At 60.0% G+C, this 16,751-nt stretch overlaps 1 protein-coding gene across 1 annotated transcript; it reads left to right on the top strand.

Moving 5' to 3' along the window:
* The first annotated feature begins 768 nt into the window (after positions 1–768).
* On the top strand, positions 769–13,876 carry LOC144489436 (condensin complex subunit 1-like). The gene is made up of 4 exons (XM_078207303.1): positions 769–950; positions 4,669–4,786; positions 8,224–8,367; positions 13,598–13,876. The coding sequence occupies exons 1-4, from the start codon at positions 840–842 to the stop codon at positions 13,711–13,713; spliced, it is 489 nt and encodes a 162-aa protein (XP_078063429.1). The 5' UTR covers positions 769–839; the 3' UTR covers positions 13,714–13,876.
* The last annotated feature ends 2,875 nt before the right edge of the window (positions 13,877–16,751 follow it).

Genomic DNA, 16,751 nt, shown 5'->3' with positions numbered 1-16,751 from the left:
CGCTCCCCCCCTCTCTCTCTCTCGCTCCCCCCTCTCTCTCTCGCTCCCCCCCTCTTCTCTCTCGCTCCCCCCGTCTCTCTCCCGCTCCCCCCGTCTCTCTCTCGCTCCCCCCCTCTCTCGCTCCACCCCCTCTCTCTCGCTCCACCCCCTCTCTCTCTCGCTCCCCCCTCTCTCGCTCCCCCCTCTCTCTCTCGCTCCCCCCTCTCTCTCGCACCCCCTCTCTCTCTCGCACCCCCCCTCTCTCTCTCGCTCCCCCCTCTCTCTCTCGCTCCCCCCTCTCTCTCTCGCTCCCCCCTCTCTCTCTCGCTCCCCCCCCCTCTCCCTCTCGCTCCCCGCCTCTCTCTCTCACTCCCCGCCTCTCTCTCTCCCCCCCCCCTCTCTCTCTCACTCCCCCCCCTTCTCTCTCGCTCCCCCCCCTCTCTCTCGCTCCCCGCCTCTCTCTCTCGCTCCCTCTCTCTCGCTCCGCCCCGCTCTCTCTCTCGCTCCCTCTCTCTCTCTCCCGCCCCCCCTCTCTCTCGCTCCCCCCCGCCTCTCTCTCTCCTCTCCTCTCCCCCCTCTCTCTCTCTCTCGCTCCCCCCCCTCTCTCTCTCTCTCTCTCTCGCTCCCCCCCTCTCTCTCTCGCTCCCCCCCTCTCTCTCTCGCTCCCCCCTCTCTCTCTCTCGCTGGCCCCCCCTCTCCCTCGCTCCCCCCTCTCTCTCTCGCTCCCCCCCTCTCTCTCTCTCTCGCTCCCCGCCTCTCTCTCTCGCTCCCCCTCTCCCTGTCCCAGGTTGGAGAGACAACACAGGGACCTGGCTTTTTGCTTGTCGCTTCTTCCCCCCACCGAGCGAGGCCTCCGCAAGATGCAGGAGAACTTTGAGTGCTTTGCGGACAAGCTGACGGAGGAGTCTGTGTATCAACATCTCATGGGCATCGCAGCCAAGCTGCACCGGGGAATCAAACCTGAGCTGAAGGTATGTGGGAGCGAGGTGGGAGGGAATGGGAGACCATTCAATAACTCTGTCTGCCTCTGTCTCTCGCTCGCTCTCTCTGTCTCTCGCTCGCTCTCTCTGTCTCTCGCTCGCTCCCTCTGTCTCTCGCTCGCTCTCTCTGTCTCTCGCTCGCTCTCTCTGTCTCTCGCTCGCTCTCTCTGTCTCTCGCTCGCTCTCTCTGTCTCTCGCTCGCTCTCTCTGTCTCTCGCTCGCTCTCTCTGTCTCTCGCTCGCTCTCTCTGTCTCTCGCTCGCTCTCTCTGTCTCTCGCTCGCTCTCTCTGTCTCTCGCTCGCTCTCTCTGTCTCTCGCTCGCTCTCTCTGTCTCTCGCTCGCTCTCTCTGTCTCTCGCTCGCTCTCTCTGTCTCTCGCTCGCTCTCTCTGTCTCTCGCTCGCTCCCTCTGTCTCTCGCTCGCTCCCTCTGTCTCTCGCTCGCTCTCTCTGTCTCTCGCTCGCTCTCTCTGTCTCTCGCTCGCTCTCTCTGTCTCTCGCTCGCTCTCTCTGTCTCTCGCTCGCTCTCTCTGTCTCTCGCTCGCTCTCTCTGTCTCTCGCTCGCTCTCTCTGTCTCTCGCTCGCTCTCTCTGTCTCTCGCTCGCTCTCTCTGTCTCTCGCTCGCTCTCTCTGTCTCTCGCTCGCTCTCTCTGTCTCTCGCTCGCTCTCTCTGTCTCTCGCTCGCTCTCTCTGTCTCTCGCTCGCTCTCTCTGTCTCTCGCTCGCTCTCTCTGTCTCTCGCTCGCTCTCTCTGTCTCTCGCTCGCTCTCTCTGTCTCTCGCTCGCTCTCTCTGTCTCTCGCTCGCTCTCTCTGTCTCTCGCTCGCTCTCTCTGTCTCTCGCTCGCTCTCTCTGTCTCTCGCTCGCTCTCTCTGTCTCTCGCTCGCTCTCTCTGTCTCTCGCTCGCTCTCTCTGTCTCTCGCTCGCTCTCTCTGTCTCTCGCTCGCTCTCTCTGTCTCTCGCTCGCTCTCTCTGTCTCTCGCTCGCTCTCTCTGTCTCTCGCTCGCTCTCTCTGTCTCTCGCTCGCTCTCTCTGTCTCTCGCTCGCTCTCTCTGTCTCTCGCTCGCTCTCTCTGTCTCTCGCTCGCTCCCTCTGTCTCTCGCTCGCTCTCTCTGTCTCTCGCTCGCTCTCTCTGTCTCTCGCTCGCTCTCTCTGTCTCTCGCTCGCTCTCTCTGTCTCTCGCTCGCTCCCTCTGTCTCTCGCTCGCTCTCTCTGTCTCTCGCTCGCTCTCTCTGTCTCTCGCTCGCTCTCTCTGTCTCTCGCTCGCTCTCTCTGTCTCTCGCTCGCTCTCTCTGTCTCTCGCTCGCTCTCTCTGTCTCTCGCTCGCTCTCTCTGTCTCTCGCTCGCTCTCTCTGTCTCTCGCTCGCTCTCTCTGTCTCTCGCTCGCTCTCTCTGTCTCTCGCTCGCTCTCTCTGTCTCTCGCTCGCTCTCTCTGTCTCTCGCTCGCTCTCTCTGTCTCTCGCTCGCTCTCTCTGTCTCTCGCTCGCTCTCTCTGTCTCTCGCTCGCTCTCTCTGTCTCTCGCTCGCTCTCTCTGTCTCTCGCTCGCTCTCTCTGTCTCTCGCTCGCTCTCTCTGTCTCTCGCTCGCTCTCTCTGTCTCTCGCTCGCTCTCTCTGTCTCTCGCTCGCTCTCTCTGTCTCTCGCTCGCTCTCTCTGTCTCTCGCTCGCTCTCTCTGTCTCTCGCTCGCTCTCTCTGTCTCTCGCTCGCTCTCTCTGTCTCTCGCTCGCTCTCTCTGTCTCTCGCTCGCTCTCTCTGTCTCTCGCTCGCTCTCTCTGTCTCTCGCTCGCTCTCTCTGTCTCTCGCTCGCTCTCTCTGTCTCTCGCTCGCTCTCTCTGTCTCTCGCTCGCTCTCTCTGTCTCTCGCTCGCTCTCTCTGTCTCTCGCTCGCTCTCTCTGTCTCTCGCTCGCTCTCTCTGTCTCTCGCTCGCTCTCTCTGTCTCTCGCTCGCTCTCTCTGTCTCTCGCTCGCTCTCTCTGTCTCTCGCTCGCTCTCTCTGTCTCTCGCTCGCTCTCTCTGTCTCTCGCTCGCTCTCTCTGTCTCTCGCTCGCTCTCTCTGTCTCTCGCTCGCTCTCTGTCTCTCGCTCGCTCTCTCTGTCTCTCGCTCGCTCTCTCTGTCTCTCGCTCGCTCTCTCTGTCTCTCGCTCGCTCTCTCTGTCTCTCGCTCGCTCTCTCTGTCTCTCGCTCGCTCTCTCTGTCTCTCGCTCGCTCTCTCTGTCTCTCGCTCGCTCTCTCTGTCTCTCGCTCGCTCTCTCTGTCTCTCGCTCGCTCTCTCTGTCTCTCGCTCGCTCTCTCTGTCTCTCGCTCGCTCTCTCTGTCTCTCGCTCGCTCTCTCTGTCTCTCGCTCGCTCTCTCTGTCTCTCGCTCGCTCTCTCTGTCTCTCGCTCGCTCTCTCTGTCTCTCGCTCGCTCTCTCTGTCTCTCGCTCGCTCTCTCTGTCTCTCGCTCGCTCTCTCTGTCTCTCGCTCGCTCTCTCTGTCTCTCGCTCGCTCTCTCTGTCTCTCGCTCGCTCTCTCTGTCTCTCTCTCGCTCGCTCTCTCTGTCTCTCGCTCGCTCTCTCTGTCTCTCGCTCGCTCTCTCTGTCTCTCGCTCGCTCTCTCTGTCTCTCGCTCGCTCTCTCTGTCTCTCGCTCGCTCTCTCTGTCTCTCGCTCGCTCTCTCTGTCTCTCGCTCGCTCTCTCTGTCTCTCGCTCGCTCTCTCTGTCTCTCGCTCGCTCTCTCTGTCTCTCGCTCGCTCTCTCTGTCACTCTCTCGCTCCCTGTCTCTGTCTCTCTCTCGCTCCCTGTCTCTGTCTCTCTCTCGCTCCCTGTCTCTGTCTCTCTCTCGCTCCCTGTCTCTCGCTCGCTCTCGCTCCCTGTCTCTCGCTCGCTCTCTCTCTCTGTCTCTCGCTCGCTCTCTCTGTCCCTCGCTCTGGGTCACTCTCTCTCTGGCTCGCTCTCTCTCTCACTCTCTGGCTCGCTCTCCCTGTCTCTCGCTCGCTCTCTCTCTCTGGCTCGCTCTTTCTCTCTCTGGCTCTCTCTCTCTCTCTCTGGCTCGCGCTCTCTCTCTCTCTGTCTCTCTCTCTCTCTGGCTCACTCTCTTTCTCTCTCTGGCTCGCTCTATCTCTCTCTCTGGCTCGCTCTCTCTCTCTCTCTCTGGCTCGCGCTCTCTCTCTCTTTCTCTCTCTGGCTCGCTCTCTCTCTCTCTCTGGCTCGCGCGCTCTCTGGCTCGTTCTCTCTCTCTCTCTGGCTCGCCCTCTCTCTCTCTCTCTCGCTGTGTCTCGCCCTCTCTCTCTCTCGCTGTGTCTCGCTTGCACTCTCTGTGTCTCTCTATGTTTCTCTCTCTCTCGCTGTGTCTCTGTCTCTCTCTCTCTCTGTGTCTCTGTCTCTCTCTCTCTCTCTCTCTCTCTGTTTTTCTCTCTCTCTCTCTAATGCCTCTCTTTCTCTCTCTCTCTCCCTCCCTGTCTTTCTCTCTCTCTCTCTCTAATGCCTCTCTCTCTCTCTCTCTCTAATGCCTCTCTCTCTCTCTCTCTCTCTCTCTCTAATGCCTCTCTCTCTCTCTCTAATGCCTCTCTCTCTCTCTCTCTCTCTAATGCCTCTCTCTCTCTCTCTCTCTCTCTCTAATGCCTCTCTTTCTCTCTCTCTCTCCCTCCCTGTCTCTCTCTCTCTCTCTCTCTAATGCCTCTCTCTCTGTCTCTCTCTCTCTCTCTCTAATGCCTCCCTCTCTCTCCCCTCTCTGCAGGTGCTTGTTGATGAGTTTGAGCAGCGTTTATCTTGCTGTCACGGACGTGGTTTAGAGGGCGGAGATCTCGGCCAGTTGCCTCCGCTGCCAACAGCCAAGTCTGCTGCCAAGCCAGTGGGTAAGTCCGGCAGGGTGCCCGGGTGGGGGTAAAGGTCACCAGGGCTCTGGGAGGGGGACAGTCACTGACAAAACGTGGAGCGTCTGCACCGAACACCTTCCAAAGGCCGAAACCTCACATGACAAGAGGTGACGGCCCCGTGGTATTATCGCCAGACTATTAATCCAGAAACTCGGCTGATGTTCTGGGGACCCGGGTTCGAATCCCGCCACGGCAGACGGTGGAATTTGAATTCAATAAAAAATATCTGGGATTAAGAATCTACTGATGGCCCATTGTCGGAAAAACCCATCTGGTTCCCTTTAGGGAAGGAAATCTGCCGTCCTTACCCGGTCTGGTCTACATGTGACTCCAGAGAGCCACAGCAATGTGAGTGACTCTCAACTGCCCTCCAAGGGGCAACTAGGGATGGGCAATAAATGCTGGACCCAGCCAGCGACGCCCGTGTCCCACGGATGAATACATGAAAAGTATCGTTTCTTGCGCGCTATACAGACAAAGCATACCGTTCATAGAGAAGGAAAGGAGAGGGTGCAGAATGTAGAGTTACAGTCACAGCGAGGGGTGCAGAGAAAGATAAACTTAATATTGGATTTGATTTATTGTTGTCACTGGGATACAGTGAAAAGTATTGTTTCTTGCGCGCTATTCAGACAAAGCATACCATTCATAGAGAAGGAAAGGAGAGGGTGCAGAATGTAGCGTTACAGTTACATGATTAAATAAAAAAAATCTGACCCAAATATTCAGAACTCCCTCAGCACCGACCCTCCCACAGTGCGGCGCTCCCTCAGCACTGACCCTCCCGCAGTGCGGCGCTCCCTCAGCACTGACCCTGCCACAGTGCGGCGCTCCCTCAGCACTGACCCTCCCGCAGTGCGGCGCTCCCCCAGCACTGACCCTCCCACAGTGCGGCGCTCCCTCAGCACTGACCCTCCCACAGTGCGGCGCTCCCTCAGCACTGACCCTCCCACAGTGCGGCGCTCCCTCAGCACTGACCCTCCCGCAGTGCGGCGCTCCCCCAGCACTGACCCTCCCACAGTGCGGCGCTCCCTCAGCACTGACCCTCCCACAGTGCGGCGCTCCCTCAGCACTGACCCTCCCACAGTGCGGCGCTCCCTCAGCACTGACTCTCCCACAGTGCGGCGCTCCCTCAGCACCGACCCTCCCGCAGTGCGGCGCTCCCTCAGCACTGACCCTCCCACAGTGCGGCGCTCCCTCAGCACCGACCCTCCCACAGTGCGGCGCTCCCTCAGCATTGACCCTCCCACAGTGCGGCACTCCCTCAGCACCGACCCTCCCACAGTGCGGCGCTCCCCCAGCACTGACCCTCCCACAGTGCGGCGCTCCCTCAGCACTGACCCCCCCACAGTGCGGCGCTCCCTCAGCACTGACCCTCCCACAGTGCGGCGCTCCCTCAGCACCGACCCTCCCACAGTGCAGCGCTCCCTCAGCACTGACCCTCCCACAGTGCGGCGCTCCCTCAGCACTGACCCTCCCACAGTGCTGCGCTCCCTCAGCACCGACCCTCCCACCGTGCGGCGCTCCCTCAGCACCGACCCTCCCACAGTGCGGCGCTCCCTCAGCACTGACCCTCCCACAGTGCGGCGCTCCCTCAGCACTGACCCTCCCACAGTGCGGCGCTCCCTCAGCACTGACCCTCCCACAGTGCTGCGCTCCCTCAGCACTGACCCTCCCACAGTGCGGCGCTCCCTCAGCACTGACCCTCCCACAGTGCTGCGCTCCCTCAGCACCGACCCTCCCACAGTGCGGCGCTCCCTCAGCACCGACCCTCCCACAGTGCGGCGCTCCCTCAGCACTGACCCTCCCACAGTGCGGCGCTCCCTCAGCACCGACCCTCCCACAGTGCTGCGCTCCCTCAGCACCGACCCTCCCACAGTGCGGTGCACCCTCAGCACCGACCCTCCCACAGTGCGGCGCTCCCTCAGCACTGACCCTCCCACAGTGCGGCGCTCCCTCAGCACTGACCCTCCCACAGTGCGGCGCTCCCTCAGCATTGACCCTCCCACAGTGCAGCGCTCCCTCAGCACCGACCCTCCCACAGTGCGGCGCTCCCTCAGCACTGACCCTCCCAGAGTGCGGCGCTCCCTCAGCACCGACCCTCCCACAGTGCGGCGCTCCCTCAGCACCGACCCTCCCACAGTGCGGCGCTCCCTCAGCACTGACCCTCCCACAGTGCGGCGCTCCCTCAGCACCGACCCTCCCACAGTGCGGCGCTCCCTCAGCACTGACCCTCCCACAGTGCGGCGCTCCCTCAGCACTGACCCTCCCGCAGTGCGGCGCTCCCTCAGCACCGACCCTCCCACAGTGCGGCGCTCCCTCAGCACTGACCCTCCCACAGTGCGGCGCTCCCTCAGCACTGACCCTCCCACAGTGCGGCGCTCCCTCAGCACTGACCCTCCCACAGTGCGGCGCTCCCTCAGCACTGACCCTCCCGCAGTGCGGCGCTCCCTCAGCACTGACCCTCCCACAGTGCGGCACTCCCTCAGCACCGACCCTCCCACAGTGCGGCGCTCCCTCAGCACTGACCCTCCCACAGTGCGGCGCTCCCTCAGCACTGACCCTCCCACAGTGCGGCGCTCCCTCAGCACTGACCCTCCCACAGTGCGGCGCTCCCTCAGCACTGACCCTCCCACAGTGCGGCGCTCCCTCAGCACTGACCCTCCCACAGTGCGGCACTCCCTCAGCACCGACCCTCCCACAGTGCGGTGCTCCCTCAGCACTGACCCTCCCACAGTGCGGCGCTCCCTCAGCACTGACCCTCCCACAGTGCGGCGCTCCCTCAGCACTGACCCTCCCACAGTGCGGCACTCCCTCAGCACCGACCCTCCCACAGTGCGGCGCTCCCTCAGCACTGACCCTCCCACAGTGCGGCGCTCCCTCGGCGCTGACCCTCCCACAGTGCGGCGCTCCCTCAGCACTGACCCTCCCACAGTGCGGCGCTCCCTCAGCACTGACCCTCCCACAGTGCGGCGCTCCCTCAGCACCGACCCTCCCACAGTGCGGCACTCCCTCAGCACCGACCCTCCCACAGTGCGGCGCTCCCTCAGCACTAACCCTCCCACAGTGCGGCACTCCCTCAGCACTGACCCTCCCACAGTGCGGCGCTCCCTCAGCACCGACCCTCCCACAGTGCGGCGCTCCCTCAGCACTGACCCTCCCACAGTGCGGCGCTCCCTCAGCACTGACCCTCCCCACAGTGCGGCGCTCCCTCAGCACCGACCCTCCCACAGTGCGGCGCTCCCTCAGCACCGATCCTCCCACAGTGCGGCGCTCCCTCAGCACTGACCCTCCCACAGTGCGGCACTCCCTCAGCACTGACCCTCCCACAGTGCGGCGCTCCCTCAGCACTGACTGTCTGACAGTGCGGTTCTTAGAGCCAAGACTGACCTAACTCTGCACCTCCTCCCCCACAGCAAAGAAAACATCCAAGGTGTCCACCCAGGCGGGAGAGCTGGTGACCCCCCAACAGCGCAAGACGCGGGAGCCACGTGCGAGGGTACGCGTCACCTTCTCCAGTGACGAAAGCTCGGAGGAGGAGGAGGAGGAGAGTGAGGAAGGTGAGTCACAATTCACATGCTGGGTAGCGTCTGCTTTCTCGATGAGGAGGGAGAGTTATTCTTGGAGTTTTGTTTCGCCTTGGAGTCCAGCTGACGATTCCCTCGAGGGGAAGTGCCAGTAACTGTACTTAACGTCAAATTCCCCCCCACCTACTCTCACTCGCTCTCTCTCTGTCTCTCTCCCTGTCTCTCTCTCTCGCTCTTTCTCTCTCTCTCTGTTTCTCTCTCTCTCTGCCCCGCTCTCTCCCTGCCCCTCTCTCTCTGCCCCTCTCTCTCTGCCCCGCTCTCTCTCTGCCCCGCTCTCTCTCTGCCCCGCTCTCTCCCTGCCCCGCTCTCTCCCTGCCCCGCTCTCTCCCTGCCCCGCTCTCTCCCTGCCCCGCTCTCTCCCTGCCCCGCTCTCTCCCTGCCCCGCTCTCTCCCTGCCCCGCTCTCTCCCTGCCCCGCTCTCTCCCTGCCCCGCTCTCTCCCTGCCCCGCTCTCTCCCTGCCCCGCTCTCTCCCTGCCCCGCTCTCTCCCTGCCCCGCTCTCTCCCTGCCCCGCTCTCTCCCTGCCCCGCTCTCTCCCTGCCCCGCTCTCTCCCTGCCCCGCTCTCTCCCTGCCCCGCTCTCTCCCTGCCCCGCTCTCTCCCTGCCCCGCTCTCTCCCTGCCCCGCTCTCTCCCTGCCCCGCTCTCTCCCTGCCCCGCTCTCTCCCTGCCCCGCTCTCTCCCTGCCCCGCTCTCTCCCTGCCCCGCTCTCTCCCTGCCCCGCTCTCTCCCTGCCCCGCTCTCTCCCTGCCCCGCTCTCTCCCTGCCCCGCTCTCTCCCTGCCCCGCTCTCTCCCTGCCCCGCTCTCTCCCTGCCCCGCTCTCTCCCTGCCCCGCTCTCTCCCTGCCCCGCTCTCTCCCTGCCCCGCTCTCTCCCTGCCCCGCTCTCTCCCTGCCCCGCTCTCTCCCTGCCCCGCTCTCTCCCTGCCCCGCTCTCTCCCTGCCCCGCTCTCTCCCTGCCCCGCTCTCTCCCTGCCCCGCTCTCTCCCTGCCCCGCTCTCTCCCTGCCCCGCTCTCTCCCTGCCCCGCTCTCTCCCTGCCCCGCTCTCTCCCTGCCCCGCTCTCTCCCTGCCCCGCTCTCTCCCTGCCCCGCTCTCTCCCTGCCCCGCTCTCTCCCTGCCCCGCTCTCTCCCTGCCCCGCTCTCTCCCTGCCCCGCTCTCTCCCTGCCCCGCTCTCTCCCTGCCCCGCTCTCTCCCTGCCCCGCTCTCTCCCTGCCCCGCTCTCTCCCTGCCCCGCTCTCTCCCTGCCCCGCTCTCTCCCTGCCCCGCTCTCTCCCTGCCCCGCTCTCTCCCTGCCCCGCTCTCTCCCTGCCCCGCTCTCTCCCTGCCCCGCTCTCTCCCTGCCCCGCTCTCTCCCTGCCCCGCTCTCTCCCTGCCCCGCTCTCTCCCTGCCCCGCTCTCTCCCTGCCCCGCTCTCTCCCTGCCCCGCTCTCTCCCTGCCCCGCTCTCTCCCTGCCCCGCTCTCTCCCTGCCCCGCTCTCTCCCTGCCCCGCTCTCTCCCTGCCCCGCTCTCTCCCTGCCCCGCTCTCTCCCTGCCCCGCTCTCTCCCTGCCCCGCTCTCTCCCTGCCCCGCTCTCTCCCTGCCCCGCTCTCTCCCTGCCCCGCTCTCTCCCTGCCCCGCTCTCTCCCTGCCCCGCTCTCTCCCTGCCCCGCTCTCTCCCTGCCCCGCTCTCTCCCTGCCCCGCTCTCTCCCTGCCCCGCTCTCTCCCTCCCACCTCCCTCGCGCGCACTCGGTGTGTGTGTGTTGTGCTCCCCCACTCGGCGACCGCTCTCCTTCCTGTATTGTATACGCTGGAGGAGGTTACAGAGATAGGGAGGGGGTGTAGGGGGCTGGAGGAGGTTACAGAGATAGGGAGGGGGTGTAGGGGGCTGGAGGAGGTTACAGAGATAGAGAGGGGGTGTAGGGGGCTGGAGGAGGTTACAGAGATAGGGAGGGGTGTAGGGGCTGGAGGAGGTTACAGAGATAGGGAGGGGGTGTAGGGGGCTGGAGGAGGTTAACAGAGATAGGGAGGGGGTGTAGGGGCTGGAGGAGGTTCCAGAGATAAGGAGGGGGTGTCGGGGCCAGAGGAGGTTACAGAGATAGGGAGGGGGTGTAGGGGCTGGTGGAGGTTACAGAGATAGGGAGGGGTGTAGGGGCTGGAGGAGGTTACAGAGATAGGGAGGGGGTGTAGGGGGCTGGAGGAGGTTACAGAGATAGGGAGGGGTGTCGGGGGCTGGAGGGGGTTACAGAGATAGGGAGGGGGTGTCGGGGCTGGAGGAGGTTACAGAGATAGGGAGGGGTGTAGGGGGCTGGAGGAGGTTACTGAGATAGGGAGGGGGTGTAGGGGCTGGAGGGGGTTACAGAGATAGTGAGGGGTGTAGGGCTGGAGGAGGTTACAGAGATAGGGAGGTGTGTAGGGGGCTGGAGGAGGTTAACAGAGATAGGGAGGGGTGTAGGGGCTGGAGGAGGTTCCAGAGATAAGGAGGGGGTGTCGGGGCCAGAGGAGGTTACAGAGATAGGGAGGGGGTGTAGGGGCTGGTGGAGGTTACAGAGATAGGGAGGGGTTTTGGGGGCTGGACAAGGTTACAGAGATAGGGAGGGGTGTAGGGGCTGGAGGAGGTTACAGAGATAGGGAGGGGTTTGGGGGGCTGGATGAGGTTACAGAGATAGGGAGGGGGTGTAGGGGCTGGAGGAGGTTACAGAGATAGGGAGGGGGTGTCTGGGCTGGAGGGGGTTACAGAGATATGGAGGGGGTGTCTGGGCTGGAGGGGGTTACAGAGATAGGGAGGGGGTGTAGGGGCTGGAGGAGGTTACAGAGATAGGGAGGGGGTGTAGGGGCTGGAGGAGGTTACAGAGATAGGGAGGGGGTGTCTGGGCTGGAGGGGGTTACAGAGATATGGAGGGGGTGTCAGGGCTGGAGGAGGTTACAGAGATAGGGAGGGGTGTAGGGGGCTGGAGGAGGTTGCTGAGATAGGGAGGGGGTGTAGGGGGGCTGGAGGAGGTTACAGAGATAGGGAGGGGTGTAGGGGGCTGGAGGAGGTTACAGAGATAGGGAGGGGGTGTAGGGGGCTGGAGGAGGTTACAGAGATAGGGAGGGGTGTAGGGGCTGGAGGAGGTTACAGAGATAGGGAGGGGTGTAGGGGGCTGGAGGAGGTTACAGAGATAGGGAGGGATGTAGCGGGCTGGAGGAGGTTACAGAGATAGGGAGGGGGTGTAGGGGGCTGGAGGAGGTTACAGAGATAGGGAGGGGGTGTAGGGGGCTGGAGGAGGTTACAGAGATAGGGAGGGGGTGTAGGGGGCTGGAGGAGGTTACAGAGATAGGGAGGGGGTGTAGGGGGCTGGAGGGGGTTACAGAGATAGGGAGGGGGTGTAGGGCTGGAGGGGGTTCCAGAGATAGGGAGGGGGTGTAGGGGCTGGAGGAGGTTACAGAGATAGGGAGGGGTGTAGGGGCTGGAGGAGGTTACAGAGATAGGGAGGGGGTGTAGGGGGCTGGAGGAGGTTACAGAGATAGGGAGGGGTGTAGGGGCTGGAGGAGGTTACAGAGATAGGGAGGGGGTGTAGGGGGCTGGAGGAGGTTACAGAGATAGGGAGGGGGTGTAGGGGGCTGGAGGAGGTTACAGAGATAGGTAGGGGCTGGAGGAGGTTACAGAGATAGGGAGGGATGTAGCGGGCTGGAGGAGGTTACAGAGATAGGGAGGGGGTGTAGGGGGCTGGAGGAGGTTACAGAGATAGGGAGGGGGTGTAGGGGGCTGGAGGAGGTTACAGAGATAGGGAGGGGGTGTAGGGGGCTGGAGGAGGTTACAGAGATAGGGAGGGGGTGTAGGGGGCTGGAGGGGGTTACAGAGATAGGGAGGGGGTGTAGGGCTGGAGGGGGTTCCAGAGATAGGGAGGGGGTGTAGGGGCTGGAGGAGGTTACAGAGATAGGGAGGGGATGTAGCGGGCTGGAGGAGGTTACAGAGATAGGGAGGGGGTGTAGGGGGCTGGAGGAGGTTACAGAGATAGGGAGGGGGTGTAGGGGGCTGGAGGGGGTTACAGAGATAGGGAGGGGGTGTAGGGCTGGAGGGGGTTCCAGAGATAGGGAGGGGGTGTAGGGGCTGGAGGAGGTTACAGAGATAGGGAGGGGATGTAGGGGCTGGAGGAGGTTACAGAGATAGGGAGGGGTGTAGGGGCTGGAGGAGGTTACAGAGATAGGGAGGGGTGTAGGGGCTGGAGGAGGTTACAGAGATAGAGAGAGGTGTAGGGGCTGGCGGAGGTTGCTGAGATAGGGAGGGGTGTCGGGAGGCTGGAGGAGGTTACAGAGATAGAGAGAGGTGTAGGGGCTGGCGGAGGTTGCTGAGATAGGGAGGGGTGTAGGGGCTGGAGGAGGTTACAGAGATAGGGAGGGGTGTAGGGGCTGGACGAGATTACAGAGATAGGGAGGGGGTGTAGGGGCTGGAGGAGGTTACAGAGATAGGGAGTGGTGTAGGGGCTGGAGGAGGTTACAGAGATAGGGAGGGGTGTAGGGGCTGGAGGAGGTTACAGAGATAGGGAGGGGGTGTAGGGGGAGGTTACAGAGATAGGGAGGGGGTGTAGGGGCTGGAGGAGGTTACAGAGATAGGGAAGGGTGTAGGGGCTGGAGGAGGTTACAGAGATAGGGAGGGGGTGTAGGGGCTGGAGGAGGTTACAGAGATAGGGAGGGGTGTAGGGGGCTGGAGGAGGTTGCTGAGATAGGGAGGGGTGTAGGGGGCTGGAGGAGGTTACAGAGATAGGGAGGGGGTGTAGGGGGCTGGAGGAGGTTACAGAGATAGGGAGGGGGTGTCGGGGCTGGAGGAGGGTACAGAGATAGGGAGGGGGTGTAGGGGCTGGAGGAGGTTACAGAGATAGGGAGGGGGTGTAGGGGCTGGAGGAGGTTACAGAGATAGGGAGGGGGTGTACGGGGCTGGAGGAGGTTACAGAGATAGGGAGGGAGTGTAGGGGGCTGGAGGAGGTTACAGAGATAGGGAGGGGGTGTAGGGGCTGGAGGGGGTTACAGAGATAGGGAGGGTGTGTCGGGGCTGGAGGAGGTTACAGAGATAGGGAGGGGGTGTAGGGGGCTGGAGGAGGTTGCTGAGATAGGGAGGGGTGGAATAATCTGTGTTGTTTTATTGTGGGGAGGGCTCCTGGAGGGGATGTGGGTAAGTCGGTTCGTGGTCGGATAGTCACACCGGGATGATCCTGACTGATGGAGTTGTTTCCCCACTCCCTGCAGATGTCGCCCTGGAGAGCAAGACCCCCACGATGACATCTCCCATTCGTCGAGCTTCTGGGGGACGGAGAGCCCGGGGCAGGGGAGGCGATCCCCGGGGGGAACGCAGTGCGGATTGATGTTTGTGCGTGCGTGCGTGCGTCAGTGTCTGTCCCTCCAATTTCCCTGTGCAACACCGTCAAACTCATTTTGAAACTAATCGCCCTCTGAACTCTCTCTTCTCTCCTTTTTTTAATATCCTTGTATATATTTTCTCTGGATTAATAAAATTACTTTTCTTGATGAGATTGACAGGTTAAATTGTCCCTTGGGGCAAAGAGCGAGGGGTTGGTGGGGAGAGGGGGGGGGTTAAGACATAGGAGCGGAAGTAAGGCCATTCGGCCCATCGAGTCCACTCCACCATTCAATCATGGTTGATTTCAACTCCATTTACCCGCTCTCTCCCCATAGCCCTTAATTCCTCGAGAAATCAAGAATTTATCAATTTCTGTCTTGAAGACGCTCAACGTCTCGGCCTCCACAGCCCTCTGTGGCAATGAATTCCACAGACCCACCACTCTCTGGCTGAAGAAATTTCTCCTCATCTCTGTTCTAAAGTGACTCCCTTTTATTCTAAGGCTGTGCCCCCGCGTCCTAGTCTCCCCTGTTAATGGAAACAACTTCCATACGTCCATCCTATCTAAGCCGTTCATTATCTTGTAAGTCTCTATCAGATCTCCCCTCAACCTCCTAAACTCCAATGAATATAATCCCACGATCCTCAGACGTTCATCGTATGTCAGGCCTACCATTCCTGGGATCATCCGTGTGAATCTCCGCTGGACCCGCTCCAGTGCCAGTATGTCCTTCCTGAGGTGTGGGGCCCAAAATTGCTCACAGTACTCCAAATGGGGCCTAACCAGTGCTTTATAAAGCCTCAGAAGTACATCCCTGCTTTTGTATTCCAAGCCTCTTGAGATAAATGACAACATTACATTTGCTTTCTTAATTACGGACTCAACCTGCAAGTTTACCTTTAGAGAATCCTGGACTAGGACTCCCAAGTCCCTTTGCACTTTAGCATTATGAATTTTGTCACCGTTTAGAAAATAGTCCATGCCTCTATTCTTTTTTCCAAAGTGTACGACCTCGCACTTGCCCACGATGAATTTCATCAGCCACTTCTTGGACCACTCTCCTAAACTGTCTAAATCTTTCTGCAGCCTCCCCACCTCCTCAATACTACCTGCCCCTCCACCTACCTGCCCCTCCACCTATCTTTGTATCATCGGCAAACTTGGCCAGAATGCCCCCAGTCCCGTCATCTAGATCGTTGATATATAAAGAGAACAGCTGTGGCCCCAACACTGAACCCTGCGGGACACCACTTGTCACCGGTTGCCATTCTGAGAAAGAACCTTTTATCCCAACTCTCTGCCTTCTGCCCTTTTGAGAAGCCATGCTGAATAACCCAAGGAGGACCACCTCGATTTGTAATCTGTGTTTGGGAAGGTGTTGACTTGTCTTCTTAACGCTTAGATGTTCATTCAGAGAAGTACCTGACACTTGCTTTGAGTGAATAATTAACAAGTTATTTGTTTAACCGACCGGGGACTTTAACTAAACAAGTAACACGTCGATTAAAGTCAAGTTCTACTGGAATGCTGTTCAAATAAAGACAAGGATCATTCACGAACAAAAAAAAAATTAATAATTCAGTCGCATACATTGGATAAAAGTAAATCACTGCGGATGCTGGAATCTGAAACCAAAGGAGAAACTGCAGGAAAATCTCAGCAGGTCTGGCAGCATCTGTAAGGAGAAGAAAGACGTGACTTTTCGAGTCCATAAGAACATAAGAAATAGGAGCAGGAGTAGGCCATCTAGCCCCTCGAGCCTGCCCCGCCATTCAATAAGATCATGGCTGATCTGACGTGGATCAGTACCACTTACCCGCCTGATCCCCATAATCCTTAATTCCCTTACTGATCAGGAATCCATCCATCCGCGCTTTAAACATATTCAGCGAGGTAGCCTCCACCACCTCAGTGGGCAGAGAATTCCAGAGATTCACCACCCTCTGGGAGAAGAAGTTCCTCCTCAACTCTGTCTTAAACCGACCCCCCTTTATCTTGAGGCTGTGTCCTCTAGTTTTAACTTCCTTACTAAGTGGAAAGAATCTCTCCGCCTCCACCCTATCCAGCCCCCGCATTATCTTATAAGTCTCCATAAGATCCCCCCTCATCCTTCTAAACTCCAACGAGTACAAACCCAATCTCCTCAGCCTCTCCTCATAATCCAAACCCCTCATCTCCGGTATCAACCTGGTGAACCTTCTCTGCACTCCCTCCAAGGCCAATATATCCTTCCTCATATAAGGGGACCAATACTGCACACAGTATTCCAGCTGCGGCCTCACCAATGCCCTGTACAGGTGCATCAAGACATCCCTGCTTTTATATTCTATCCCCCTCGCAATATAGGCCAACATCCCATTTGCCTTCTTGACCACCTGTTGTACCTGCAGACTGGGCTTTTGCGTCTCATGCACAAGGACCCCCAGGTCCCTTTGCACGGTAGCATGTGTTAATTTGTTTCCATTGAGATAGTAATCCCATTTGTTATTATTTCCTCCAAAGTGTATAACCTCGCATTTATCAACGTTATACTCCATTTGCCATATCCTCGCCCACTCACTCAGCCTGTCCAAATCTCTCTGCAGATCTTCTCCGTCCTCCACACGAGTCCAGCTTTGACAAAGGTTCATCTGGACTCGAAACGTCAGCTATTTTCTCTCCTTGCAGATGCTGCCAGACCCGCTGAGATTTTCCAGCAATTTCTCTCCCGGTTTCAAAAATATACAACCAGGCGTCTTGGCTTTGGAAAACCTTTTGGAGTGCTTCTGTCGAATTCACTGTCTTAAAGCTCTTTCTGAATTTTGGTACCCTTCAATGGATGGAAAGTTCTCTTAAGAGCTGTTGGAAGCTGGCAGGGAGTCGCTCTTGCCCTCTCTCGGTGTTGAGAGGTGGCCGCTCTTCGGTTGAACCAACTGAACTGCAAGCAGGCAGCTGAGTTCCTCTTTATAACCGGGAACTTTAACTAAACAAGTAACACGTCGATTAAAGTAAAGTTCTACTGGAATGCTGTTCAAATAAAGACAAGGATCATTCATCAACAA

Source organism: Mustelus asterias, unplaced genomic scaffold, assembly GCF_964213995.1.
Source record: "Mustelus asterias unplaced genomic scaffold, sMusAst1.hap1.1 HAP1_SCAFFOLD_2190, whole genome shotgun sequence".
Taxonomy (NCBI): domain Eukaryota; kingdom Metazoa; phylum Chordata; class Chondrichthyes; order Carcharhiniformes; family Triakidae; genus Mustelus; species Mustelus asterias.
This window is presented reverse-complemented; position numbering and strand designations above follow the sequence as displayed.